General features: G+C 42.1%; 1 protein-coding gene across 1 annotated transcript in view; it reads right to left on the bottom strand.

Moving 5' to 3' along the window:
* Nucleotides 1-27,948, bottom strand: part of LOC308086198 (neurobeachin-like) — a gene marked incomplete at its 5' end in the record, with an annotated part of 275,853 nt that overhangs the window by 146,284 nt on the left and 101,621 nt on the right. The window contains 17 exon segments of the mRNA XM_080429641.1: nucleotides 557-622; nucleotides 2,072-2,196; nucleotides 3,148-3,397; nucleotides 4,491-4,541; nucleotides 4,543-4,705; nucleotides 4,894-5,111; nucleotides 7,003-7,902; nucleotides 8,030-8,222; nucleotides 8,841-8,964; nucleotides 9,209-9,290; nucleotides 10,089-10,197; nucleotides 12,968-13,060; nucleotides 13,502-13,599; nucleotides 14,163-14,225; nucleotides 16,634-16,713; nucleotides 23,572-23,740; nucleotides 25,892-26,044. Of these exon segments, the coding sequence (XP_080285767.1) occupies nucleotides 557-622; nucleotides 2,072-2,196; nucleotides 3,148-3,397; nucleotides 4,491-4,541; nucleotides 4,543-4,705; nucleotides 4,894-5,111; nucleotides 7,003-7,902; nucleotides 8,030-8,222; nucleotides 8,841-8,964; nucleotides 9,209-9,290; nucleotides 10,089-10,197; nucleotides 12,968-13,060; nucleotides 13,502-13,599; nucleotides 14,163-14,225; nucleotides 16,634-16,713; nucleotides 23,572-23,740; nucleotides 25,892-26,044 (2,937 nt within the window).

Genomic DNA, 27,948 nt, shown 5'->3' with positions numbered 1-27,948 from the left:
TCCACTGGAGTTGAACTCCTGTTCTGTTGCATAGGTCAGCGGTTCTCAAACCTTTTCATGTCAAGGACCCCCAAAATGATATGTATTTGGCCGCGGACCCCATCTCAAAATATTTTGTTCCAGGGGCCCGCCAGAGGCAAAGATTTGAGTTACAAATGTTCGCTTTAAACAATATATATTCATAGATTTGCACAAATGTTCAAAAATAGCAGACCTACAAGCTCATATAGCGTGGCACCGAGTGCCGCGCTATGAGCTTGTAGATCTGCTATTTTTGAATAGCCCAAAGTATAAAAGGTTAAAGTGGTTAAAATTATTGTGATGCTATATTAACACATTTTGCTGGGGACCCCCTGGAACCCTCCCAAGGACCCCTGGGGGTCCCCGGACCCCACTTTGAGAACCAATGGTATAGGTAATTTAGATCTGGTCTGACCAGCCCCCCAAAACCATCCATGTATGTTTCGCATTGGGCTTTTTCATGAAGCCAAGGAACTGATCGTCATCGTCCTTGTTCGCTAACGGCACACACACACACATACAGTACACCACCTACCACATCACGGAAGACCACGGCACGAAGTCGATTGATGTCCACGTCCTGCAGAAGACGGTCAGGGTCCTTGATGAGAGAAAGGTTACTGGGGACATTCTCTATACAGCAGAAAGACAGACATAACAGTACACACACGCCACTCTGTTCAGTCCAGGCTTAAAAATACTGTAGATGTTAAATGCAGCTGTGGGTAATAACTTTAATTGTGGGTCTGTGTCATATTTATAAGTTTTTCTGTGTGCCAGCATGCAGTTAACTGTATAGGAGTTGCCCATGCTGGCACACAGGAACACCTACAGTAAATGTTATAACCTTCAGCTGTGTTTAACATCTACACTACAGTATGACACATCAAAATGTCAGGTGAGAAAAGTGTCCATTGCTGCCTTTTGGCGCTATACTCATACCATGATTTAAAGACGGGGTGCCGTGATTTTCAGTGATCCCCCCCCCCCCCCCTAAAACCTAATCATCAGGTATTATGGTTATACTAGGAGGAAGATTTTTTTCAAAAAAGTGTACAGAAATTGTTAAAATTATGTTTTATGTGGACACGCCTTCAGTTCATTAAGTATACCTGGTTCTCACCTTAGCACCTCCTCCACCACCTTAGCACCACCCACCTGTCCTAGTCCCTCCTCCTCCTCATGCCCACACCTGTTGTGTTATGATAATGGAGGGTATGTTTTTACTATGTCACTAAAGCGCTGTTTCTCTATTGGCACTTTGACCCTCAAGGTTTCAGCCTCCAGGTAGAAACTCAAAATAGTCAGAGAAGACATAAAACACCATAAAAACACCACCAGGGGGAAGTTCTATCAACCTCATAGACACATGAAAAACTGAAAAAGTGCAAAACCATGGCACCACCTCTTTAACATCACTAGCTACTGTAGGGCTACATGAGAAATAAGAACTTCTGCCAACTTTGTGGAGAACTTATAAATTGTGCAGTTGAGCCCACATCTGAAAGTGAGGCTATTTTTCAATCTAATTCAAATGTTTTCAAACGGTTAAAATAGAAGATCTACAAGCTCACAATGTATCATGATGCGATGCATTGTGAGCTTTTACGTTGACTATTTTCACTATTGTTGAAATAGGACTGTATTTTTGTACATTCCGGGGAGACACCAAAGTTCTCTTTTGGGTCCTGAGCTGGGAAACCCTGGTATATACTATGATCTTTCTTTCTTATAAATCTGTATATGTGACAAATGAAATGCATAGTTTGCAACAGTTTCACTGATGGAAATATGATGATGTTTTATCACATGGTTTTGTAATGGGGACTATGGGTATTTAAGATAGCGACTTTCTGTTTATATCAGAAGTCTGAGGAAGAGCCTGTGTTGCTCGAAATGTCACTGCTTTTCGCAGCTCTTAACTGGAGCTACTTGGTGTGCAGAATTTCCTGTTTCAATTTCACAGGGTATTTTTGGATACAGGATCCATCTGTTTTGGTAATGATCGTCTCTTTTTTTTATCCTTTTATAGGTGACGGACAGGACCCACCTGTCTGGATGCCATGACACTGTGCGGGTTGTCTTGAGTCCTACTGCTGGGGATGTACGACTTGGTTCCCCTGTCCCTCTGTCTCTGCCTGCACTCCAGACAGTTTCTCACAGCCACACAGCACACTGGATGCACGCACGCACGCACGCACGCACGCACGCACGCACGCACGCACGCACGCACGCACGCACACACAAACTTTGCTTATTAGTACATAATATGCATGGCCTCTCTAGAATTAATCAGTTATCTCAGTTGACTATTTGTTCCAGACTGTGTGAACAGACTGTACGGGGAGTTAAATCAACAGTCAGACAGATTTCACCCTCCAACCAGTGATGAGCAGACATTTTGAATTATAACAAAGTACTGTCTGAAGGCTATTTCCTATCCTAAGAACCACAAGACAGGAAATCCATCCAGTTCAACACACACGCACACATGCGCGCATGCACGCACGCACAAAATTAGATTATCAAATTAAAGTTTATCTAAAAATATTTTACCTAAATAGCTAACCTAAAAATAGTAAACTACTAAATCAAATTATCAAATTATAGTTTACCTAAAAATATTTTTGGTACAACAAACCTCTGTGCGAAAGTATATTATGCACAAACCATCGTAAACACAGACACACAAGGACAGCACACCCTATGGAGTCCTATGACTCACACCAATGAGAGACACGCTGGCTGGCATTTGCAGGGCGCACCTGACTCCACTACCAATGAGTCTGTCTACTAGTGACAAATTCTAAAACTCAATTCTGTCTCTTTTGTTTGCTGGACATTGCAGCACAAGCGTACACATCATATCTATCCTATCAGCAATATAAAATGAATTTGCACTAGTAGCAAAGAATGAAAAGATAAATTGTTCCCCAAGACAACTGGATTTATGGTTGAAGCCAAACAAAGTTATCATCATTCCATTTCCTGACTTCATTCACACATAATACAGTATGTGACAAAGCAATATCTATCCCTTTACTCCTTTAACGTCTAAAGCTGATAGATTTATTGACACACACACACACACACATAGACACACACACACACACACACACCACCTACCCAGTCTGAGGCACTGACGCATTAGGCCACCGGAGGACATGTTCTTCTCGGCCTCAATTTCGCTGAAGTTCAGGGAACTGGCGAACACCAGCACGTCCACCATAGACATGAGGCGTGACAGGAACGTTAAGGCGGTCTCCGAGGACATGCCCTGGGTCGCCTCGATGTTCTCCAACTCCGTCTTGGACAAACAACCGGGAGTCAACTCACGGTCACATAGTGTGTGTGTACAGTGCAACAGTATCTCTCCCTGCATACGCTTTCATTCTAAGTGCTGATGCCGTGAGGATAGCATTCCATATAGCATGGGTTCTCAAACGTTCTCATGTCAAGGACCCCCAAACTGAAATGTATTTGGTCATGGACCCCCATTTATATATTGTGCCAGTGACCCCCATTAGAGAAGATTTGTGAAGAACTTTTAAAAAAAAATAGCTGGAAAATGAAATAGGGCTTAAGTGTTAACTTTAAACTGATCCTTATTTTGTTGGGGACCCCATAGAACTCCATCTGGGGGTCCCTAGACCCCACTTGGAGAACGCCATATAGAACGTGCAGTATAATTAAGTAGTAAACCATGGCCATAAAAAACATAAAAAACATTATTGAACATAATGGAAAGAGCTGGTGAATTCGGGTTTGTGGTTCAGTGAGGTTTCAAGGATATACATTTGTTGGACTAAGTATGACTCTGGCTTCAGTTAGGTTTAGTTCAGTCAGATCTCTGACAAAGCAGAGATGACAGATGACCAGAGTGGAGTACTACTGACTGTGTCCTGGTAACAACCTGTCCTCCTTCCCAGGTGTCACACTGTCAGTGTCAACGACCGGAGCCCCTTCACTGCTGGTTGCTAGCAGGCAACCCTTTGCTTTGTGTAGTCAGGAGATGGAGAAGGTAGGGAATGAATCCATGCACCACGGCTCATTGTAAGTGTGAGCTCTCTAGTGAATTTATTCAGCCTTTTACAAAAATAATATTAGATATATGGAATAATACATACAAATGTGATAAACACAAACTTACAGCCTAATTACTAACCTTGGCACTCTAGACATGCATAGGCCAAAAAGAAACAAAAGCAAATATGATTAAAATCAAGCTCAAAATCATGACAGCAGACAAAGACATACTTAGATCGACACCAATCTATGACAGACATAAATGAAATACAAGGAAGCCAGTTGACAACATAAGTGACTATAAGCCACAGTAACAACAATCATGACAGCAAAAAAAAGCATAACAAGGCTATCCAGATAAAGGTGACCCCAATCAATAAAGACTAATACGTTTTATTTCCCCCAAGGCTCATCTCTGGTGGTTGCAAACCAGGCAGTACTACTTCACTGCCACTAGATGGCACTGTTCCCCCACAGTGAAGAGACGTTACGCTACACACTCACAGTGGGAGAGGTGGCCGCAGAAAGCAGGGGCAGGATCCCTCCACAGGCAATAATAATGTTGTCTACCATTTGTGAGATGAGGTGAATGGTGTTGTGGACGAAAATAATGTTCTCGCTGCTGTTCACAAAATCCATCACAGATTTGGTGGAATGGCTGCAGGGACAAAGAAACAAAAGATATATCATTTTATATTATTCATTTGATTATTAATTATCATTTTAGGTTATGTATGGTGTAAAAAAGCGGCTAATGAGAGAGCCTGTTCAATTTAGCCTGAAAAACAGCAGCGAAACATGATGTCAAGGTTAATGCAACGTTACAAGCTCAGTTGAGCTACGCACCTCCTCCAGACATGGACGTCAGCCTCGAGAGCTAACAGCAGGTCAGTTAGTAGCCTCTGGTGCATAGGCGACCATTTGAACTCTGGAATGCGGAACATGGTGGTGCGTGGGCCAGGACTGAACTGCCGGCGCTGTTCCTCCGTCATCGGCATGGCCCTGAAGCCCAGGTCCACACGCAGGTCCCTCTCCATCTGACTGCCCGAGCTCCCAAGCAGACTCTGGAAACGGTCAACCAGGTTAACAGCAAATTGCAGAACTGCAGCAAAACGAGCAGGAAATCACACACATACTGTATACACATTCAATATATTGGGAAGATAGTCCACTTGAATTGACGTCTCAGAATTTCTGGAAAGACAATCCTTGTCCGCTTGTACACTTCAAGCGGCCCATGGGTCCATTTTACACTCTCAGAGTTAAATTAACTCTCAGGACACTCATTTTGCTGTGTAACATATTATTTTAGGCTGTTCAGCTGCCAGCTGAGGCATTCTGTCTGATCAACACTTTTTCTTCAGATTCTTTTGAGCATCTGTGTGTGTGTGTGTGTGTGTGTGTGTGTGTGTGTGTGTTTCAAATTAAAAAAAAAGAACCAGTGGCCGAGCATTGAGAATTGCAACAGGACGAAAGAGTAAAAGAAAAAAATCAATGAAAAATAGAATACCTGACTGTGTGTACCACATACAGTACATAGAAACGAGGAGGCAGAGCAAGCATCACCCATGTGATGATGACAACAAGCTCTCTCTATTTCTACACTCCTGTTGTCTCAATCAAGTACTCCAGCAGCAGCGTTTCTTGGGTCCCAGAGGGGCTTTCCCTGATGTGCAGCAAGTTGTCGTGTCCCCATTATAGGCCGTGTTGGAGACGAGAATGAGCCCGGTGGGTGCTGTTATTACACAAGTGCTCACTGAGGACCAGCACATCCTGGAGGCCGAGTTATACTTGGTTGCGCAATGGTGTCGGGCACCGAAAATAGCCGATCTACAAGCTCACAACGCACCGCACTGCGACGAGCTGCGAGCTTGTAGATCTGCTGTTTCCGATATGCGGTACCCGTACGCAACCAAGTATAAATCAGGGCTTGACACATATTGTACAGCAAATGGCTCAGTGTTGGCTACAAAACTCTACCTCTCTTCGTTTGCACTGTTCGACAGTTAATATCATAAGACTTTGTTTGCTGCAGAGCTTATCTTTATAATTTATGCAAAACCCGATGCAAAGATTCCATTGGAAATCTGCAGTTGGAACCCATGGTAGAAGTAACTACAAACAGACGTCATCCCTAAAGCACGCTATCCTGAAACGTGAACTTGTCCAATCTATGATGGTTCTGAAACCCTGTATACAGTTTCATTCAAATCACATAACTGAAGGCAGTAAACCGATGAAGAGAAAATGTTAACAGATGAATATTAGAGTAACCTTGACCTTCGACTCTGACCTTGGGTGCAGAATGCTGAAAGCTATCTTGGTACTGAACATCAAGATGGTGAGTGATGACAAGAATTGGACAGATCGATGTATGGATGGACAAAGGCCATCTTCCTATATTAAAATTGGCTACTGGGAGGGGCCGGTGGGCGGGGCGGCCGGCGGGCCGTGGCCACGTCACTCCGACTCAGACATAATCATAAACAAACCCGATACGCCCATGGTGGAACACGTCGTCACGCTCATGTCACTATGACTCAGTCATAACCATACAGTATAAGGAGTTTCCAATGCAGCTACACCCAAATATGGAGTGTGTCGTCATGGCATCAGGCGCAAACAAATCAGTCAGCTTCTTATATGGGCACAAAAGGGGGTAATGCCTAAATATGAGCATATATACTGGTGACATCAGCGATCTCCATATGGGCATAAAAGGGACATGGACTGACAGATATCTCCATATATGGGCATATTGGTCGGATCTGTGTGCGACATAGGTGTGAGCTACGAACTCTAGATGTGAGGGCTGGGCTGCATAGCGGCCCGAACCTCTAGTACCATAAAACGACCAGTCATTGACAGGTGTATAACAAGTGAGTTTTCAGCCCAACAGCTATTCATTTTTGCATATTCAAGTTCATAAGACTGTATGATCATGCTGTGACCTACCTGTGTGGTGGTTGTTGTCTGAATCTTCTTAATTTCTTTGTCCTTTCCGTCATCTGAACGTTCCGTGTCAGAAGCCGTGCTGGCTGCATCTGCGGTACAACAGGTCTTAGCAGCAGATGGGTCTCCCTCAGTTGTAGCTGCAGCTGTGTCTTCAGTGACCACCGACCCTTTGGAGGAGGCTGCAGTCACGGAAGTGATTTCTCCCAGAGCTGACTGCAATTCATTCTCCTCCTCCTCCAGAATGTTGGGAATGGAGCCCAGCTCAGGGCTTCCTGCCATGCGAGCCAGTAAGCCACGATTGTCTGCCACACTGCTCGTCACCGTGTTGAACAAGAAGTTGCCGTTAGGGATGCTGTCATCGGCTAGCGTAATCAGAGGCCCTGGATCTTTGTCTGCCAGGCACAACCCACTGTTTACATTATTGCTGAGCTTTTCCACAGCGGCACAGTAAACATTGTCCAACAAGGAGTCCACCCCCACAAGTGCCCTGTGCTCAGGTAACCTCAGAGTTTCAGTGGACAAGTCCATATCCTCCAATTTGACCTCCGTTGCCTCAACCTTTTCTGCTTTGATGTCCACCAGAAGGTCATGAACTTCGACCCTGACCCCATCCAACGTCCCCTCTGGCCCGCTGACGGCCTCCACAGGACCCTTTCCCTCAGCCAGGAGGTTACGTGAGTCAGTGCTCTCATAGTCCGCCTCGCTCTCTGGTGTCTGCGTCTGAGAGTTGTCATCGATCTCTCTGATCTCGATGGCTCCCTTGATGCCCGAGTCTTGGGCGGACAGGCCAGAGATTGTGCTGACGAAACCCTTTTTCCCCTTCTTAATGTTTTCCTCCTCCTGTCGCTGGTACTCCTCATACATCTTAGCTAGGTACTCCTTATGAGCCTCATATGTCACCTGGGCAAAAAGCCATTGTTAGTGATGTTACCCTGTACAATGTTATTGTACAGCAGAGGGCAGTGTTTCCTCTTCATTTAATACACACCACAAGTGCTTTGCTGTACGATGAAAGAAAAGGACTCACCTTGGAGTGGGCTATGGAGAGAGTGTCCACCCACACGCGCCAGCCACCCCACTCATATTTAATGGCATGGTAGAGCAGAATACGGAAGATGTTGTAGACCATCTCAGTGATCTTCTGCTCCTCAGAGTTCTTGGGGTTGATGTAGCTGAGCGAGAACATCCAGTCCTGCCATACCGAGCACTGCAGCAGACACCTGCGGTACACACCGTCTCACACCGTCAACACATCATTCAGCTATACAGTGAGTGGTACAGTGGTACAAGTACTTAAATGTACTTGATTGATGAAATGTATTTCATCAATTTTATTTTTAGATCTATAATGATCAGTGTTCAGAGTATATAATTTCAGTTTGATTCATATTACAGTTTCACTTGATGAATACATAATTCATTTTGATATTATGGGTCAGTTCACCTAAAATACAAAAGAACATATTTTCCCACTTAACCCTATACTGTACCCTATCTATTGAGCATATACAGTAATGTTTGTGTGATTAGCCAAGGTCACCGCAATACAATGGAGCTCAACAGCATTTGGTTTGTGAAACCCAAAAATGTAGTTTTGAAAATCTCAACACATCTAACATCTCTTTCCAGAGATGCTTGCGATAATCCACGGTAATCCACAGTTTGAAGCGGGCTGGATGTGGCCCTTGGGCCATCAGTTGAATAGGCTTGATCTACTGTATCCAAGGATGATTTAACATCTAGAGGAGTACGTTAGACAGCGAACACTGTTATATATATCTTTGATATATTCATCTGAACGCTAAATGATGCTGTGGGGGATTGAGAGTTCCCCTCACCGTCTGTTCTCACGGCTGTTGCTGAACAGCTTGATCATGTCAGACAGGAAGAGCCGCCGAACGTCCATCAGCTCTGTGCTTGGAGAGGAGCTCTTCAGTATGGTGGCTGCTACCTTGAGAATCACTGTGTACAAACATACACACATAAAAACAAGGAGTGAGCAGAGAAAAGGAATACACAGTAAATGTACCAAATGAAATTCCATCAGCTTGAAGCAACACGACTTGTTGTGAGCTTGTAGGTTGGATATTTTCAGCGTAAAGATTGGGTGTAGGGGAAAAAATATTGTACCAAGTGTATATAGAAGTGTAGAGGGTTTAAATGACATGCAAACATTGACTGTACTCGCATGCAACAACAGACTTACTTGGGTTCTGTATCTTGACTGTGGAGTCGGGCTCAGGATGAGGTTTGTGAACTACCTGCGTGCACACCTGCTCTGTGAGAATCTGTTAACAAGAAGCATGGAGATTAATCAACTATTTTGTCTCTATTTGGCCATGTTTAAACTGGCAACCGAAATCAGATTTTTGGCCGATCCAGATTGGAATCAGATTGGTTTTAAGTATGATCAGCAGAAAACCACAAGGCAACAGATAGGTGATTTAAACGAGACTCAAATCTGATTTCTGGACACTTGGACACTGAAGCCTGATTTACGCTTAATCGTACGAACAAACATATCCAATCTACATGGTCACAACTTTGTGAGCTTGTAGATCTGCTATTTTCAGCAAGCGACACCGTCCTGTATAAATGAACCATCATACTCACTATATCATCATCACAGCAACCAATGCAGATAGGTCGACAATGTCTGAATACACAAATCTGATTTGATCACTTCACACAGTCCATAAGATCGTATTTGAGAAACAAATCCGATTTCCCTGCAAAGTCTTAGAGCAGGGGTTCTCAAACTTTTGTTATGCCACGACCCCATTGTATGATGGATTTCTTTTTGCGACCCCACACTTTATTTATAGTGCAATTTCAAAGTGGAATTAAAGAATACCTTCAAATAAAAACATACATTGTATGAATATTAATTGAAAAATGTAATTAAAGCAGGGATTCCTGCAGATTTGCAAGCCTTGTAATCTTATCAATTAAATGAAAAAATACCATTGTAGCGCAGCCCCAACAGACTGCTACTATGCCCCCCACCCCCCCACCCCCCGACTCCACTGTCTTAGAGCCTTATGATGCAAAGTTTCTACAACCACAGAAAGAAAAGCGTTCATCACCTCGTACAAAGTGTTGTACGTCGTCACCGTCACAGTGTTGGTGTGCAGCATGAGCCTCTCCCCCAGGAGGGTGAAGAGACTGTGTGTGTGCATGATCTCAACCTTCCTCCTGTGGAAAAAAAACCCCCACAAAAAAACAAAAATGAAACAGACACACAAGCACGATGGTAAAGAACGCAGCTCGGAGCTTCAGGATCAGTGAGCAGCGTCAGCCTGCCTTCCCTGTGCCTCCCCCACCTGGGCTCTGGAGACAAGTGTCATGGAGCTGCATGCTGTCAGAAATTCGGGAGAATTCCGTTGGAGGCTCGTGGGATAACGAAGTCACCCTGTCACTAGGAAAGACACTGCAGAGGCATACCACAGGTGACTGGGTTTAACAGTGACAAACTGCTCCTGCAAACGGCACAAGGACTGCTGTCACAATGTTAAGTTTGAAGCCACACCACTTCACTGCCACTTGCCTCAAGGCAGGCGGGGACTTTCTTAACAAGTCGACAATTTCTGTTGTTTGCCTAGGCTGGCAAATTGGACACTTAGGAGGAGAGTGGAGTTACTCTATAAAGAGTATAAATATGGAAATAAGGAGGAAAGGGCAGAGCGATGATTCAAACCCAGCCATGGTCTGGCTCATACAGGTCTGCTTACGCTTGTGAAATGGCTACATTAAAGCTCAGAGCAGGCCTAGACTTATGCCCAAAACTTTCATTTACAGCATCAGTCAAGTTAAAAACTGAAATAAAGTAGGCTACATCATTTTGAAGATGAATTACGCAGCTATGCCATTTGAGTGGAAAAGTAGGGATACAGAAAAGATTGAATATCCCTGTACTGAGAGTAATATACTTAAGCAGGTAGGACATTTTGAGGCAGAATTACAGATACCTTTAAGACTTTAAAGGTCTAATATTATGACATTTTCCATTTTTTTTATAATGAAAGTACAGATTGTAAGCTTCCAAATGATGTGTTATATGGAAATCTGAAAAAGAAAAAACCCCCGCACACCGTCTTCAAATGCAATTAAAATGTTTTATTTGCATTTGAAGACAGTGTGCGGGAGTTTTTTCTTTTGCGTTGGGCCCTAGTTTAGACTCCTACGCACCTGTCACCTTTGTAGGTGAGACTTGCTTTTTATATTGAAATCTAAAAACAGTTGAAGAAGATGTACTTCGATGTTGTTAAACCTCAAATCAAGAAGCTGAGAAAAAGCCTATCTAAAGCCTGTCTCACACTGACACCTCTCACAGCAGTAACTAGTTTATGGACAAATTCATTATTTTGTGATCCTAAAACTGCTGTATATTATTGAGTTGATTTTATACAATACCCGTTGTGCTTCTTGCATTTGTTGCTTCTTGTATTTGTTGAGTACCCATTGTACCGCTGTCAAAGTATCCAGAGCGGTATCCACTACCATATGACCGATTGACTAAATATGGAGATCCCTGATGTTATCATAAACCGCAAAGTTGTGGCATACATGGTCATAAAGGTGAGACAGACATATAAAGACATTTTGCGCATTGCTCAGTAAAGAGTTCTATTGTGCACGCTACTACTTATATTGGAGCAGTGGCACAAAAAACATAGCTTAGCCAAACTGTGAAGGCGATGGGTTGCCAAGACAGACAGAATACATTACGTGAATTTTCGGTTCTGAACAACTACCAGTCCAACTATATTCCCACTCAGCTAAACACACACCCGGGTCATCTGAAACACACATGCCTTTACACGGACAGACAGACAGACAGACAGACAGACAGACAGATTTTGTGAATGTATAGATAGATGATGAAGCTACTATAAAATGTATACTTTGTATTGATGATGGTGTGAGCCTACAGTATGTCATCACCATGTCTGTTACATATCTTCCACTCTCTATGTTTTGCTATTTTAAGCCACATTGCTATAAAATAAGAGAAATACGGCGTCATTTTTTTTTTTATGATGTTTCTTTTAAAAAAAAATGATCAGACTTAAAAATCTAAACTGTACTAACACTTCTAAGAATCTCAGAATCCGTTTGGAATTCACTTTCACAAATCCAATTATAAAAAACAAATGGCCTGATCCAATCATAATAGAACCTATATCAATTATAAATGAGCTTACAGTAGAGCTGGAAAGGGGTTTAATATTTAAGAAAGCTTTCAAAGTGAGGGATGAACGGGAGACTCTCATTAAGCACAGATGTCTCTTGAGAATAGAGGGCCTTTTCATTTGCACCACCAGGCAGTCTACCATGAAGTGGCAGTGACAGAGGCCTTGGTAACACCACAACACCTGATGCCCCGCTACCTCCAGTGCATACAAAACAAGCTCATTTTCTTTCCATCTCCCTCCTTCAATCCCTTGCATCTTGAAGAACAGCCTTTCCCCCCCCAAAGGCACTCACTCTCATCTCCACACTCTGCAGTACTGTATATAAAGTCTATCCCTGTTTTCTAAGTGCTTCATTTATTCATTTATTTCAGGAACGGGAGACAGTCATTTGGACCCCTTCTGCCCCTCTCCTTGGTTTCTCTGAAGTGATGGTTACAGGGCAGTCTGCCAGGAATCCAGGCATCCCACAGAGTGCTGCACCCTCATTTAGAACCCCGGCACCCTGTGGGGAGTTTTCGGTTTCCTCCAACTACACATACTGTACATACACTCTACTTACAAGTAAATTGCGGTACGAGATGCATTATTTCTGCGAAAATCGAGCTTTTTTCCATGTTATTTTGGCTACCAACCAGTATGTATTCTTCTTTTCCATTGAGCCTCCCTCATATTACAGGGATGTAGGAAGGCAATAGCAACATAACAACATAGAAAGGAAATGTTGATGAGTGATCTAATGAGCTATGAAGTCAGTGGAATGGGGTACTTACTTGTGGCCTAAATGCTTAAGGAAATAGCCAAGGACCTTGAGGGATTGCACTCGAATACTTTCGCTCTTAGAGGCCAGGAGCTTGTATATTACCCTGGAACAGAAGCAAACAGAAGAGGCCGACAATAGCACGATATCCTGACAGGACAAAATATAGCCTTAATGAACAGAGTTTGCACTAGTTATCTTGGAGCCTTTTCCCTTCAGAGTGAATTTATATAAGCGTGAAATGAAGGTCCTAATCAAAACAGCAGCCTTTGCACCATGAATTCCCCTGAACTCACAAGTAGAATGGTTGATGTTGTGCATGTATTATTCACAGGATCACATGCTATGTTTGATCACTCATGTCTGATCATTAAATAAATATGTTCATATCATTGCTTTTCCCAGATTTTTTTTTCCTGAGTGATCAAGTGAATTACTGTATACATCCTGTACACCGACAACAATAACCACAGTCCTCTGTGTGTGTGAGTGTGTCTTTGTGTGTGGTTTTATTTTGTGGTTTTCTTCCCCTCAGTCAAAGGCTTACCGTATTCCATTTCTCTGGTCAAAAGCAGGGATCATGGAGGCTGGGTGCTCAGACATGAGAGCCACCAGTAGCTGCAAAACATCATGGAGGTTTTCATCCTGCAGAAATAACAGGGCACAGTTTGGGAATTGAGAAAGATTTTCCCCAGATTTCTCCCAATCTGCAAACAATGCAGATTGAGAATACTTTTCAGATGACCAAATAAATATATAAAAGAGTGACGAAGGCTACCCCTCTTGAACCAGTGCCTTCTGACATCCACCCTTGAGCACTTGTGCATGAAAAACAGGCGCTAACAAAATATCCTGCAATTCTGAGCCGGAACTGTGACTGTGGATGTTGCGTTCCTTATGGGGGTGTGCAGCAATATTCCACTGACAACGTGACATTTTTACATGACACCCATATCCCAGCAAAAAGATATTACAACCATCTTCCTTTCATCTGGAGAACCATATTGACTGGACGGGATGCACAGATGGACAATAAGATGGTGAAATAAATACATTGCTATGGGTTATGCCTTTTCATTATACATTGTAGCACCAGCTGTACCCATTCCGCTGCTGTGTGTCAAACTTCCAAACCAACTGCGCTGCTGAAAAACATGAATGTTACAGCCTAACTAACGTAAGCTCAACTGCAGTGGAGAAAAACCTACCTCATGCATTGTCAACAAATAGTTCAGGATGCTTTGAAGCTCATCCTCCTTCACACCTCGGTCCTGAAAGAATGTCAAGGTAGAAAGACAGATAAAAAGCACAAGTGGTTGGGAGAAATGTCATCAATAATATTAACTGCATTTTTGTCAGCTTCTGTAGTAAGCTGAAAGCCAAAATGTGTGCTTTCCAGTGTTATGACTGACAGCATCACCTTTTAGGCACAGTCTACTGATGCTGTAGTGTGTCAAGATACATAGAAACATTTCTCACTTGGCAACAGCTGACAGATGCTGCCATGCGAGAAATTATTATTATGAGCACATTTTAGCATTTGGTCTCCAGTGTCTCTTCTTATTACGGTGCTTAAATGGAACGCACAACTGAAACACTTCTAACGAGAACACAGATTCCCTCTTATTGATCGCAGCAAAACACATTAAACTGTACAATAATTGCTATTTGCCTAAGAAGCCCAGCTGGGTGGCAGAACACAGGCTGAAAATCAATTTTCTGTCCAGTGTTTACATTCATCTTATTTATGCCATTCCCTGGAACTGTGAGGCTAAACTCCTACTACTGCTGCATGTGACAGGATAGTTATTTGCAGAGACAGAGGAAGCTGACAGCAACAGAGGAGATTGCTGTACAAAAACATCACAAAGAAACCAGAGCTAGCATGCAGACTGTGCAATACACAAATACCATGTCAGACAGCCCTCGCCTCCATAAATGTTTGCTTTAGGAGCAAAATGGTTAAGCAGCATAAAAACAATCTTCATAAAAAGCTCTGCTCTCACTTCCAAAAACTTGATTAGCAACTAAATGGGGCTGGGCATTTCCCACTAGCACACCAACGTCAATATGGAATGGCATCTTTTTAAATCAGCTTTTAATTGATTTAATTCCACTTCAACTTTCATTAAATTTTTCTTTGTTTTATTAAAATTTTACTCCATTTGCACACAGCGAATGCTTCCTTGAGCTTCATTACCAAATAATTGTAAAGCTCTGTACACCAAGGTAGGGTGGCCTGCTCTGGCCACCCATAGGCTGTCTTTGGTACACCTTTATACACAAGGCTTGGTCAGCTCCCATATTATTTATGTGGACAATACTTTTTGCACGCTCAGGATGTCTGTATTCTTTCTGTCCCTAATGCCCGCACGGAAAATTAGGAAAAGGGTCTTTTGGGTATTCTGCACCCTCGGCATGGAATATGTTGCAGATTGACTTGAAACTAAATGAATTAATCTGGCTAAATACTTTTAAATCCAAAATGAAAGAATTAGAGGCAGATAATATACTGTATGTCAATAGTTACATAGTAATAGTTTTTAATTGTTCCATTTATGAAATGGACGTCTATGTAAAATCAATTATTAAATGTAATTTTAATTTGTCTGATCTGTTTATAAATGTGTTTGTATATTACAGTATGCTGCTGCCTATCTTTGCCAGGTTTCCCTTGAAAAGGAGATTTTTAATCTCAATGGTGACTATCCGGTTAAATAAAGGTTAAATGAATACAATAAAAATCCATTGTTTGCCATTGTCTACAGTCCAGGGAAAGGTTTTGGAAGATAACACAATTTATTATGTCAGCATTTTCCTGTTCCACTTCAAATCTGAGTTATTACCAGGCAGGCACTTCTGAAGCATGGAAACAGACCTAGCCTTGGATCAAGACTGTCATAGATGTATAGTCTTGGTCTCTACTCCCCCTATAGTCACTGAACATCCGCGCACAAAGCCTATACTTCTCCGTACATGTACAAAAAAAACATATAAAGTGCTGACCCTGTAGCCCGGATGTTAAAGTGATACTTCACTTTCGGGTCGGGGAAACATTTAAAAAATATATTAAAAATAAATGAAAAAAGTAATGGAAAATTCATGGCCCCCTCACGCATTAGAGTGTCCTACTAATGTGTGAGGGGGCCTTTATTTTGCCATAACTTCTTTCATTTTTTTAAAATATTTTTTTTTAATGTTTATTTTATGTGAAAGTGAAGTATCCCTTTAACTCGACATTCGGAACCTGTGTGCACTGTATTAGTCCATATCTTTCAATGGATATATGTTTTAATCTGTGTCGATTCTGTTGGAAGTTCCCTCAGGGTAGAGACCAAAACTATCACTATCAACTATCATAGATACGAAAGCAAAAGTCAGACTCTGTTGATTGTCTTGATCCAAGGCTAGGAAACCGGTAAAGGAACACTTCACCTTTCTTTCAACCATATCTCAGTCTTCACTAATCAATGCTTACTATAAGGTAGTATCACTTTTGTCTACTCGCTCTATGTCTCAGAGGCAGGCTGTGGATAGCTAAAAAAATATATATATATGCATATATATATTATATATATATATATATATGTATATACGAAATCTACCTTGAAATGTCCACTGAATTTTGGAGCTATATTGCGATTAGGTAAAAGAAAAGTGAAATGTTCCTAAGAGTCACCTTCAGGATGAGTTGTTTGAGGAAAAGCAGCATGAACGCCCTCAGAGACAGGATCTCATTTTGGGTGGGCCTCAATCCATCTGTGGTGGAGAGAGACAGACAGACAGACAGACAGAGACAGAGAGACAGGCAGGCAGAGAGACAGAGAGTCAGAGAGACACAGACAGACAGAGAGATAGGCTGGCAGGCATACTAAGATGGATAATGCATCATAATAACAGGGCAATAGCTGTTGTCATGGTTACGATGGCACCAACGTAAAGTAGTTAGAATTAACAAGATCACAAGGTCAGGATGAGACAAGGATTACTGAAGGTAAACTCCTCATCAAAAGCATTCATTGTATGGTGTTTCCAAGAACAGTATGCAGTCCAGAGTTGTCTAGGCCAGTGATTCTAAACCTTATTAATTTCAAGGACCCACAGTTTGATATGCATTAAGCCACAGGAATTTGAAAAGATTTTTATCTCTGGGACCCGGCCCAATCTTCACAGTAAAATGTATTCATTTGACTCTGAGAATATACAAATGTATTGTATCCAATTGTACAGTTACAGATCCGTAATGGTCCATTTTGGCTCCTAATTATCAGTCATTTAGCTGGGGACCTCCTAGAACCCCCTCAATGATTGGAGAAAATTGGCATCCCGACCTGAAAATGTATTTTCATGTGTTCTGGTATCATGTGTTAGGTATCCCGACGTTGTGAGAATCAGTGATCTAAACAGTACTGATTTCAAGATGTTCACACCTGCTAACATCTCATCAAAGCATCCTGGCTTCCATTAATGCAAAGCTATTAATGTCACTCAGTGACATAAATAAATAACAATTGCTGTCACAAACCTCATTTAATGTCTGACAGGCCAAATGCTGTCATACTGTAGGTATACGTACTGTACATACAGTATGCCCTTATGACAAATAAAGATGAATTATCAAATATGGCATATTACAGAGGGCATTGACTAGCTGTCATATCATGGCAACTCAGCTGTGTCCACTTGAAAGACACAAGAGCTCATTAGTTTTGACAACACGTCAGAGTGTATGAGATATTCTGCACTGGGCTCCTTTGTTGTCCTATACCAAAAACAATATTTGTGGGTCTGGCTAAGCGGGACTATCCAGGCACTGATAACCTCGAGCCCTTTCCTGGGCAGTACACATGTTCAACTGTTAACAGTCGCAGTGACATAATGAAGGTGGACAACTGACCGTCCTGCGGCTCCACAAGCCAATCAATGTAATCAATACAGCAGTTCCCTGCACCCGCAATGTGGATACTAACTGCAGCAGACACTGATTAAGAGAGAGAGAGAGAGAGAGAGAGAGAGAGAGAGAGAGAGAGAGAGAGAGAGAGAATCCCAGTGCAGAGAGACAGAGAGCATGGTGGGGCTGATAACATTATTATTTCCATGAGTGCAGCGTCCAACATATTCACAAGCAACCAATTATGCTGAGTGCAAAATCATTTCCTAGAGTTAGATTTACACTCAGAATTTTGCCGTGCTCCACTGGTGTTTCTCATTCTCTGATTAGTTTGCTTCTTGTACCCCAAGGGCAGACAGAGAATAATGAATGTCTACTGAATGAATGCAGACATTTTATTTTGATTGCCGTCAGTGATAAATACATTACACACTTATGTCTATAATTTTTATTATTTATCTATTTTATTTGATATGGACATCACAATTACATTGGACGAAACCAGATGCATTGTGTACAGTGCATAGCACGACTGCACGAGTGCAAATTTTCAGCACCTGTCCACAGGAAGCTATTCTAAAATAGAGCCAATCTAAAACCCAATCAAGTACACACACACACACACACACACACACACACACACACACACACACACACACACACACACACACACACACACACACACACACACACACACACACACACACACACACACACACACACACACACACACACACACACACACACACACACACACAGATTTCAGGACAGGCATCAGTTGTCTGAAGGTTAGAGAAGCAGGGTTGTGATCGCAAGGTCAGCCGTTTGCATCCCTTAAAAAATCTGGGCAGGGAAAGTGAAAAAAATAATGCTCACGTAAATACTGCAGTCAGACTGCTGTATGTTATGAATGTTAATCAGCACAGTTTCCAACACAATTCTTGGTAAAAAAAATCCTTTCTAGTTCCTCTCTGTATCAATGAGGGTTTCCCTTAGAATGGAAATAAAATTGAGGCAGCTACAAAGAACTGACCGTGGGTAATGGCCTATTATTCAGTAATAAATAGGCTCGGGGAGTGAGAGCGAGAGCCGAGAGTGGACAGAGAGTGAGAGAGCGAGAAAGAGAGAGAAAGAGAGAGAGAGAGAGAGAGAGAGAGTGTTAACCCGAGGGTTCGTGTCAGGAACTGAGAGATGTTGAGCAATGGTCATCTGTGTGAGTGTCGGCAGTGATTCTCTGCATAAGGGGATGATTCATGGCTTTACTTTGATAGCACTCTCTATCAGAACCTGGAGGGAAGAAAGAAACCACTACACAACAGAATGAGCTGGAGGAGCTTCTGTTTTAAACATCTCCTCTTTGTTCTAATAATTGACCACTTAATTTTCTGCTTGCCACTCTACCCCTGTGTCTGTCTCTTTGTTTATCCATCTGTCACAATAGTGGGGGGAAACTGACATGCCAAGGCAAGCAGAGACCAGTGACAGAGACCCAACGTTGTCCATTGCAAGAGTTCCAATTGTACGGTTTAAAAAATAAATAATCTCATATTATTAAAATCATAATCAACAATATATTTATACTTATGTGTGGCTCAACTGAAAACTGTGCTATTTTATGAAAGAAACAGATGGTTCACAAATGTCTATTACCATGCAACAGATCAGATCATAAATAATGCAGAGTGTGTGGTGTGTGTGTGTGTGTGTGTGTGTGTGTGTGTGTGTGTGTGTGTGTGTGTGTGTGTGTGTGTGTGTGTGTGTGTGGGTGTGTGTGTGTGTGTGTGTGTGGACACATTTCCAAAATTTAGATCTTTTCAAAATACAATAGCCTATAAGTTTGGCAGCACCTACGCAGGTATGTGGAAAAGCTCTGAAGATAACAATCTGGCTGTTATTATTTACAAATTGTTTACAATAATGGGGTTAACAAGTACAAGGTGAATTACAAAGAATAAAAATCGAGCAAAAAACTACGTTGACATATTTGAAATGTTTTTAAAATTCCGATGCTTAACCAGTCATCTATTTAAAGAGCTTTGACAGACATCTCCACAATGGCAAATCTGTGTCTATTAAAACCTCTAAGCACATTTTTCACATCCACTGGAATCTTTTCATGGTGAGTGACGTCTACCAAAGCATGTCCTTCTGGAGCTAAGCCACAGTTTGGAATCTTAGTTGAGGAGAAAATTAAACCCGACGCTCATACGCCTACCTGTGCCAGCGCAAATGCTCTCCATAGGTCACCATCCCATATGCCAGACACCATCCATTAATGTTTACACATTCAGTCATTTAAACAATCATGCCATAAATGTTCAGATGTTAAGGTAATGTGTGTTGGCAGCCTTTCCAGGTCGCATGGAGCAGCGTACGGTCATGGCGCACAGTGGGGGGGCGGTGTCATTTCCTCAGTGATGGGCTAAATTATTATCCCAAAAGTATACCAACATGATGAACATGTTGGTGTAATTCATGCACTAGGCGATAGTGACAGGTGAAACATTTTCCCCTCAAGAAATATCTTGTAATCCTACTGCACCACAGTGTGGCAAGTAAATGGTGGAAACGCTGCATCGTCGGGTCGGGCTGCTTCACTGCTTGGGGGGGGGGGGGGGGGGGACTCTCCTGTACATGCCACACCAGGGAAAGTGTCAGTACATTATTCTGGACAGTGGGGAAAATGATTGAGATAATGGGGTGCCATTGGATGTTCCGATGCCGCCAGAGAGTTGTGGACAGTATAGTCCCAACTGGGAGCTGCATGCATTTACGGTAATTGTCTCTGTCGAAGGCCGGAGACTAATGTTTTCGCCCCTTCAGTCAGTGTGTGTGTGTGTGTGTGTGTGTGTGTGTGTGTGTGTGTGTGTGTGTGTGTGTGTGCGTGTGTGTGTGTGTGTGCAGTAGGGGTGGGACGATATATCGATATATCGATATATCGCGATACTTTCTCCCGCGATAAATAATCGATATCCTCCCGAAAAATATCGATATATTTTTTTTTTTTTATGTTTGTGATACGTTGTTTTTCCTACTCTGTATTTGTATAATGATGATTTTGAACTGTTTGGTGCTATTTTATGTGTTTATGAATTGAATACAAGGACTATCGTGATATATCGTTGGTGAATTTTCATGCAATATATCGTGATATCGCAATATATCGATATTTTCAGATATTGTGATATATCGTTGGTGAAATTTCATGCAATATATCGTGATATCGCAATATATCGGCATTTTCAGATATCGTGATATATATTGTTATCGTGGGCCTAATATCGTGATACATATCGTATCGTGAGGTACCCATATCGTCCCACCCCTAGTGTGCAGGTAATCTCACATTGGCCATCCGATCAGACTGAAAAGAAAAGATTAAGCTCTAGGCGTCCAGGTGGTGCAGGGGTAATTAAAGTACCTGCCCAACACCAAGGAGACTGGAGTTTGATTCCTCCACGGTGCCTCCGGCTTGGCCGGGCGCTCCAGTGAGCACAAATGGCCATGTTTGTGGGTGGTTGCCATGAATGAAGTAAATTACTTCTAGCAGCCACAGAACTTCAAACAACATTTTGAGGGCTGCACATTGTTACACTTGGCCAATACCTACCTACAGTAGCGTAATGTCTTCTTGTCATCTCAGCAGAAATGGAAATTAAAAAATAAAATGTAAAGATATTTTTTTATATATTTTCGTGAACGGAAGTGCCAGCTTCCTCTCTCATATCTCGGGAGGCGTAGTTCCAGACTATGTAGAATTCGGAGATTGTGGTATAGTTGTCTGTCTACGCGAGACTACTGTATGTACCCCCCAACTCCCACAACTCCCCAAACGCCAGCCCACACCCCATGACTCCCATCCCACCTCCATACCGTCATACCCCCAAGTCCCTCAAGTCCATACCCCCCCATCCCTATTACCATAACCTCCACCCCCTTACCTCCCAACTCCACTGCCTCCATAACCCCCTCTCCCATAACCCCCAACCGCCTTGTTCGGCAGAATATGATATAGTTATAGTAATACAATTAGCATTAATCATAATTAACGCTGATATGACTGTCCTTGAAAAATAATATTAACATGTTTTTTTCTGGCATAACTGGTGGTACACCATTGTAGCTAATGCACATTTTTGCTAGGAGAAAACATTTCATCCAGTCTTTGTGCAGCTGTACCACATGAAAAGACCTCTCAGACCAGGGAAATGAACATTTCACAGAAGAAAAATGAAGAGAAAGAAAGGAAACGACAGTTCAAGGGCACTTTCACTCCCAACACAGCCTGCATGGTGATGTGCTGCTGTTTTATAGAGTGGAGATGGCAGTCATATTTCTGGCCTAGGTTTTAGAGCCCCAGCGCCCACACCGAGCCCCCTGCTGGGGGGGTATTGATGTGGGGCGTCTGCCTCACTGTCATCTCTACAGTGATGGCCACAGTCCCCCCAGACGAGAGGCAACCTTTAAATAATTTTTAATAATCATTGAATACTTTCAACCTGGAGTCCCTATTTTGGACATTCGCGCACGGAAAAAAAGGGGAAAAAGCAGATCGACAAGCATTGCAATGTGACACGTTGTGAGCTTGTAGATTGGCTATGTTTATGTTTTTACTAAGTAAAAAAGGTATGTATATGTAATATGTAATTATTTTATATTATACAATGTAATACATTATAGTATAATCGTCGCTGTCGGGCAGAAACCAGCTAACTCAAATGTTCAGCTTTTTTTTTTTCATAAATCAATGAGTTGAACACCCTTTATGTCTGTGTGTTGGTTAAAAAACATATTGAACCAATGAAAAGTATTAAAAAGCACTTCTGACAAAACCTCCTAACTCCATTGGATCGTCAAACTGTCGACCAAACTATAACTCCACCCCCTCTCCCCAGAGCAGCTGCAGACTCGGGGCGGAAGAAAACAAACTCTAACGAGGCAGGTTTTTTTCCCCCCGTAGTCTGTTAAAAGTAACTATGCAGTGTACCTGTTTATCAAACTTAGCACTGACGCTAATGTTATGAAAACAATTAATTCTATTTCTAAAATCTATGTAGTGTTTTCTGAGGAGAGTAATGTGACAAGAAATGAGTTCATATACCATTTCTCTCACTAATTCTACTGAAACTGCAACTCTGTGAACCCCTCTTTGCAGAAGTCATTGTAATATTTAAAGCCCTGCTTATTATTGTAGGCCTATATAAGCAGTGTCATGAAGCATCAGGGCATTAATTCACGCTTTGTGATGCATTGTGAGCTTGGAGATCCATTGTCAGCTGCTCTAATCGGTGATGGAAAAACCTCCTAACTCCACTTGAGCTGGATGTAGGTAAAGTGGTGATAATATAATTACACATGCAAGTATCTGACAATATATAAAGTCACAATACCAACTTTGATGAGGCAGTATTGCTTTGTTTTAAAAATATAAGGTTTTCTTAATTTCCTGAAAATTTTATATTTTGGAGTTAGCTGGTTTCTTCCCAACAGCAGAGATATACTGTATAAGCATGTACAGTATACATTACAGTATACAAAGTGAAATCCTCAGCGTTAATTAGTGTACCTCTGAGAGTTCAGATAAATAATTAAAATAACACTGAGGTCATTTTATTGTGTACTGCATATCACAAAAAAAAATAAGCCTATTAAACCTAACATTAAATACAGCAAATTATTTTGAGGAATAAATAAATGTGCAGTTCCAAAACAGTAAATGTGCTTACCAAGGCCCTTTGGCATGATGCCACTGCTGTCAGCGGGGTTGATGGCCCAGTAGTAGTACTTGAGTGTATGCATGAGCTGCAGCACTGTGCCCACTCGACGGATGGTACTGTAGATGGTTGCTGTTCCGATGAACTCTGCAGAGAGGTACGTGTATAGAGAGAGCTGCACCTAGAGTGGGCACGCGCACGCGCACACGCACACGCACACACACACACACACACACACACACACACACACACACACACACACACACTCAACTTCTGCACCCTTAACAGGACACAGTAATAATGTAAAATCTACATTATACCATTCGAAACTACACTGTGTAATGGCAGGGATGAGTGCACTTCCATTGACCTCCCTCTTTACGCAGTTTCATACATAATAGTTTTTCTTCTGTTAAGTGCTGATTAGCAGGTTTTCTGGAAATAGCAACAGGTCTGCCAAAATGCGTCATTCCTGCCTCAGTCACTCCAACAGAACAGCCTTTTGCCATTCATCTGGAATAAGAATGTGAGACGCCGTGAATGTCAGCCAAACCGCTAGGATGCGAGTATGCCATATTGTGGACGATAACACAATTTCCATGAGAATGGGTCTGAAGCGGAATTCAATGGCAAATCGATTCCCTTCAGTGCAATGTGGGTACAAAAGGCCAAGATCAGACGGACCATCTAATTAAAACCATCTCAGTGGATGTCTTTTTGAATACTCCCGGCTTTTACAATGACTGCTCTATGAATGCAGTGCTTTTTAGAGAATATGGACATTGACTTGGAGATGACCTAAGGAAGGAGTTCCCAAACCTTTCCATGCCAAAGACCCCCAAAATGTATGCAAGCTCAGAACTTGTGTCGCATCGTTAAGCATTGTGTGAGCTATTTTTTTAAAGGGATATGGGACATTTTTACTATATTTTGAAACATTTTGAAATGATAATAATGACATTCCCAAAATCTGATGGCAGGTTGAAAGTGGTTAAACTGGCACAATAATCGTATGAGCTGCATTTGATTTAAAAAATGGGCCCCCACTTTGAAAACTAAGGGAACAGCAAGTTGCAGCTCTTGATGCTGATGTTGCTAAAAGCCTTCTAACTCACTTCATTACCTCAGCTGTGTCTCTCTCTTTCTTTCTCCCCCTCTCTTACCCTCACTATGTGCTCCATTTTGGAGATCTGCCACAGGGCAGCCTCCAGAGAGACATTTCTGTATTTATTTTGTCATTTATTTATTCATGGCCCCACCAGCAGCATCACTAAGGCAAATGTATTCGCAACGCAAACTCAGCTTCTTTGATATTTCTCATCTACTTTCATGGATCATTGTAAAAAAAAGTTAATAAAAAATACATATTATTTGCCATGAAATAATACATGTGAGAAAATATGCAGCACAATGCCTGTATGTACTGTACTGTATGTACCGTATGCATGGCACTCTACGGTAGTATTGGCTGTACTATATCAGAATCAGAGTAAGGAATACCCCAACATTTTTTGGGGTATGTGTCACTGTCACTTGCTTATACTGTACGTGAAATGTGTTTCCCGCACTGCCATTTACCCATCCTAACTGTTAGGAGCAGTCGGCGCTACTAATACAGCGCCCAGGAAGCAGTTTGACTTTGACACATAGACTGGGCAGGCTGTGGGGTGAAGGGATGTCCTTGTTTAAGTCACATTACATCTTGTGAAAATATACTTATTTGAGTAGTCAGGCAACATAAGCTATTGGAGGCCAACCATTATAAGATTTGCAATTATTCCTGCACTGTAGATTTAGTTTATAGATCTTGCACCTCGTTAGGACTTAACATTTTGATTAATATATTGTAGTTAGCTTATTGCTACTCTCAACCACCTCGTTTTGCAATGCCCCATGCATGTCAAAGAGGACAAAGTTCTGTCAGCTGATCTTGAGTTCAAAACTTGATTGCTTACAGCCAGTATACTCAAAAAACATGTGTTCTATTGCTTCAATTTGCTTAGGTAGAGAAATATCTCCAGAACGACTGAAACAACAGTTTCAGTCTTTAACCACATGAACCCTACAGAAGCCTCCCTATTCTGGAGCAAACATTCGGCGAAAATAGCAGATCTACCAGAGCACAATGGTAGCGGTAAATAGCAGTCTGAAAAGTCTTGCATGAAACTAATTTCTAGTACTACTATTGAAACCTTTGTGTTGACTGACACATTTCCCTCCCCTCTATCATCTCCACAATTGTGCATTTGCAATCAGCCTCACACTCATATGAAAAGACACCTGGTCGTGAATCCTATATGGCCTCGGAGCAAAGGTAAATGGCTGAGCTCACCTTTGCAGGGGTGTGGATCCAGATGGCAGCGTTGAACAGGATGTGGTCACACAGCTGCTTGAGCAGTGGAGCCCCATGCGTCAGGCCGTCCAGATACTTGCCGAAGGACAGGAACTGCTCCAACACCGCCCTAGAGATGTGTGCACGCGATGACTGCAGGAACGAGCACAGCAATGTCATCACGCCAGACCAGAGGAAAATCCTTAAATGGACCGGTAAGGATTTTATTGTGCACCGATATTGATTGTATCATGCAGATTAAGTATGTAGCATTTAGATATTGTTATTGGATTGTCTCTACATGAGGTCATGTATGTCGCAACCAACATGAATCCAAGCGGCCCCATTCTGGGGTGAACATTCAGCAAAAATAGCAGATCTACTGTAGTATAGAACCTTGCAGCTCATACCTTGGTTTAAGTGGTTAACACACATACTGTGTATGTAGATCGTGACAAATAAATCTCTTGAATCTTTGAATCTTGTATTGGCCACTAAATACAGTTCTCTTATTACTTATGATATTCATCATGTCACATATCTCTGCTGTCGGGCAGAAACCAGCTATGTCCAAAATATTAACTTTTCAGGAAATGAAAAAAATAGAAAAAATAGTTTTTAGAACAACACAATACTGCCACATCAAAGTTGCTATGGGTACTTTATACATTGTCAGATATACTTGAATGAAATCCTTATATTATCACAATCTTACCCAAATACAGCTCAAGTGAAGTTAGGAGGGTTTTCTTTACCATTAATGTGGAAAACTAAAAAGAGTTAGGAGGTTTAGTCAGAAGGCGCTTTCTAACACTTTTCATTGGTTCAACAATCAACATTTGTAAAACCCACACACAGACATAAAGGGTGTTCAAAAGCCCTGATTTATAAAAAAAAAAATCAAAAGTTGAAAAATGGAGATAGCTGGGTTCTGCCCGACAGCGACAATATCATTATGTATCACCATACCGGCACACATTTCTAGTGTAGGCTAAAGTATATTTTGTATGTTGACGATAAAGAGATCAACCAAGATGAATAAAGATCAACCTACTGTATCCCCATGTATTCAAAACAGAAATGAAAAATACAGTAGGTTGACGGCTCATTGTGGAGGAGGGTAGGGTACAATGTGGCTTTGCAATAAGACAGACTTTCAGCGTGACGAGAACTGTTATCACTTTTGTCTGGCACCTGCTTCCTTTCCAGGTGGGTGGGGCAGTCAGGGCAGTGAGAGAGGGATAAATGGAGAGACTGCGAATGGAAGGTGTGTCCTAAACAGCCCAGAAACAGATGGCGCGATACAGTGCGTGGTGGTGAAGTGTGAAACCTGGCAGCGGGATGGATACGAGGAAAAACTGTCAGCTCTCAGGTGCCGACTCTGCCTAGCTGTTAGTTAACAGCAGCTGATGCCAACAGGCAGGCAAGTCAGCGAACGTGACACAGAGGAGTCATTTCTCATACTTTGCAAAAGAGCGTGCCCTCTGGGGAGGCCGGCACGCTGTACTGTATATCACACACAGCGAAAAAAATAAAGGTTTTTGGTCTCCCTCTGGGTCCTTTCATTTCACTGACACATATTCAGAGCTCAGGTCTCTGCTGCTATTGATGGAAGATCAGAACGTGTTGACAGGAGTTGGGAGAGTGCACTGCACAGCCTAGATAGTGAGCGGCAACCGCAGCTTCAAGTGAGATCAAAGGGCTTCCCCGATTTGTCAAAAAACTTTTGGCTAACTTAGCTACTGTCGTAGCACAACATAGTACAATCTTTGTCATCTCACACTGAGAATCAATTATGTGTTCAAAATGTTCAAAGTACTGATCAAAGACTTAGTAAATGGTGGTGATGTTGAATCTACTTATTCCCAGACTATGACCCTGTGTTTTGTTACATTGATCGACACTGAGAAAAGGGGGCGTAAAACAGACTTTAAGGAATGCTAGTTTTTTTTGGTGTGCAAAGTTCTGGAGAAAATATGACACACTATTACAATTGAATAGCAGCTAGAAAAGTGGAAAGATATCCTGACAAGAAAAGTGTGCACATCTCCACCAGG

The sequence above is a fragment of the Gymnoscopelus braueri genome (genome assembly GCF_963280865.1).
Source record: "Gymnoscopelus braueri genome assembly, chromosome: 5".
In the NCBI taxonomy this organism is placed as follows: domain Eukaryota; kingdom Metazoa; phylum Chordata; class Actinopteri; order Myctophiformes; family Myctophidae; genus Gymnoscopelus; species Gymnoscopelus braueri.
This window is presented reverse-complemented; position numbering and strand designations above follow the sequence as displayed.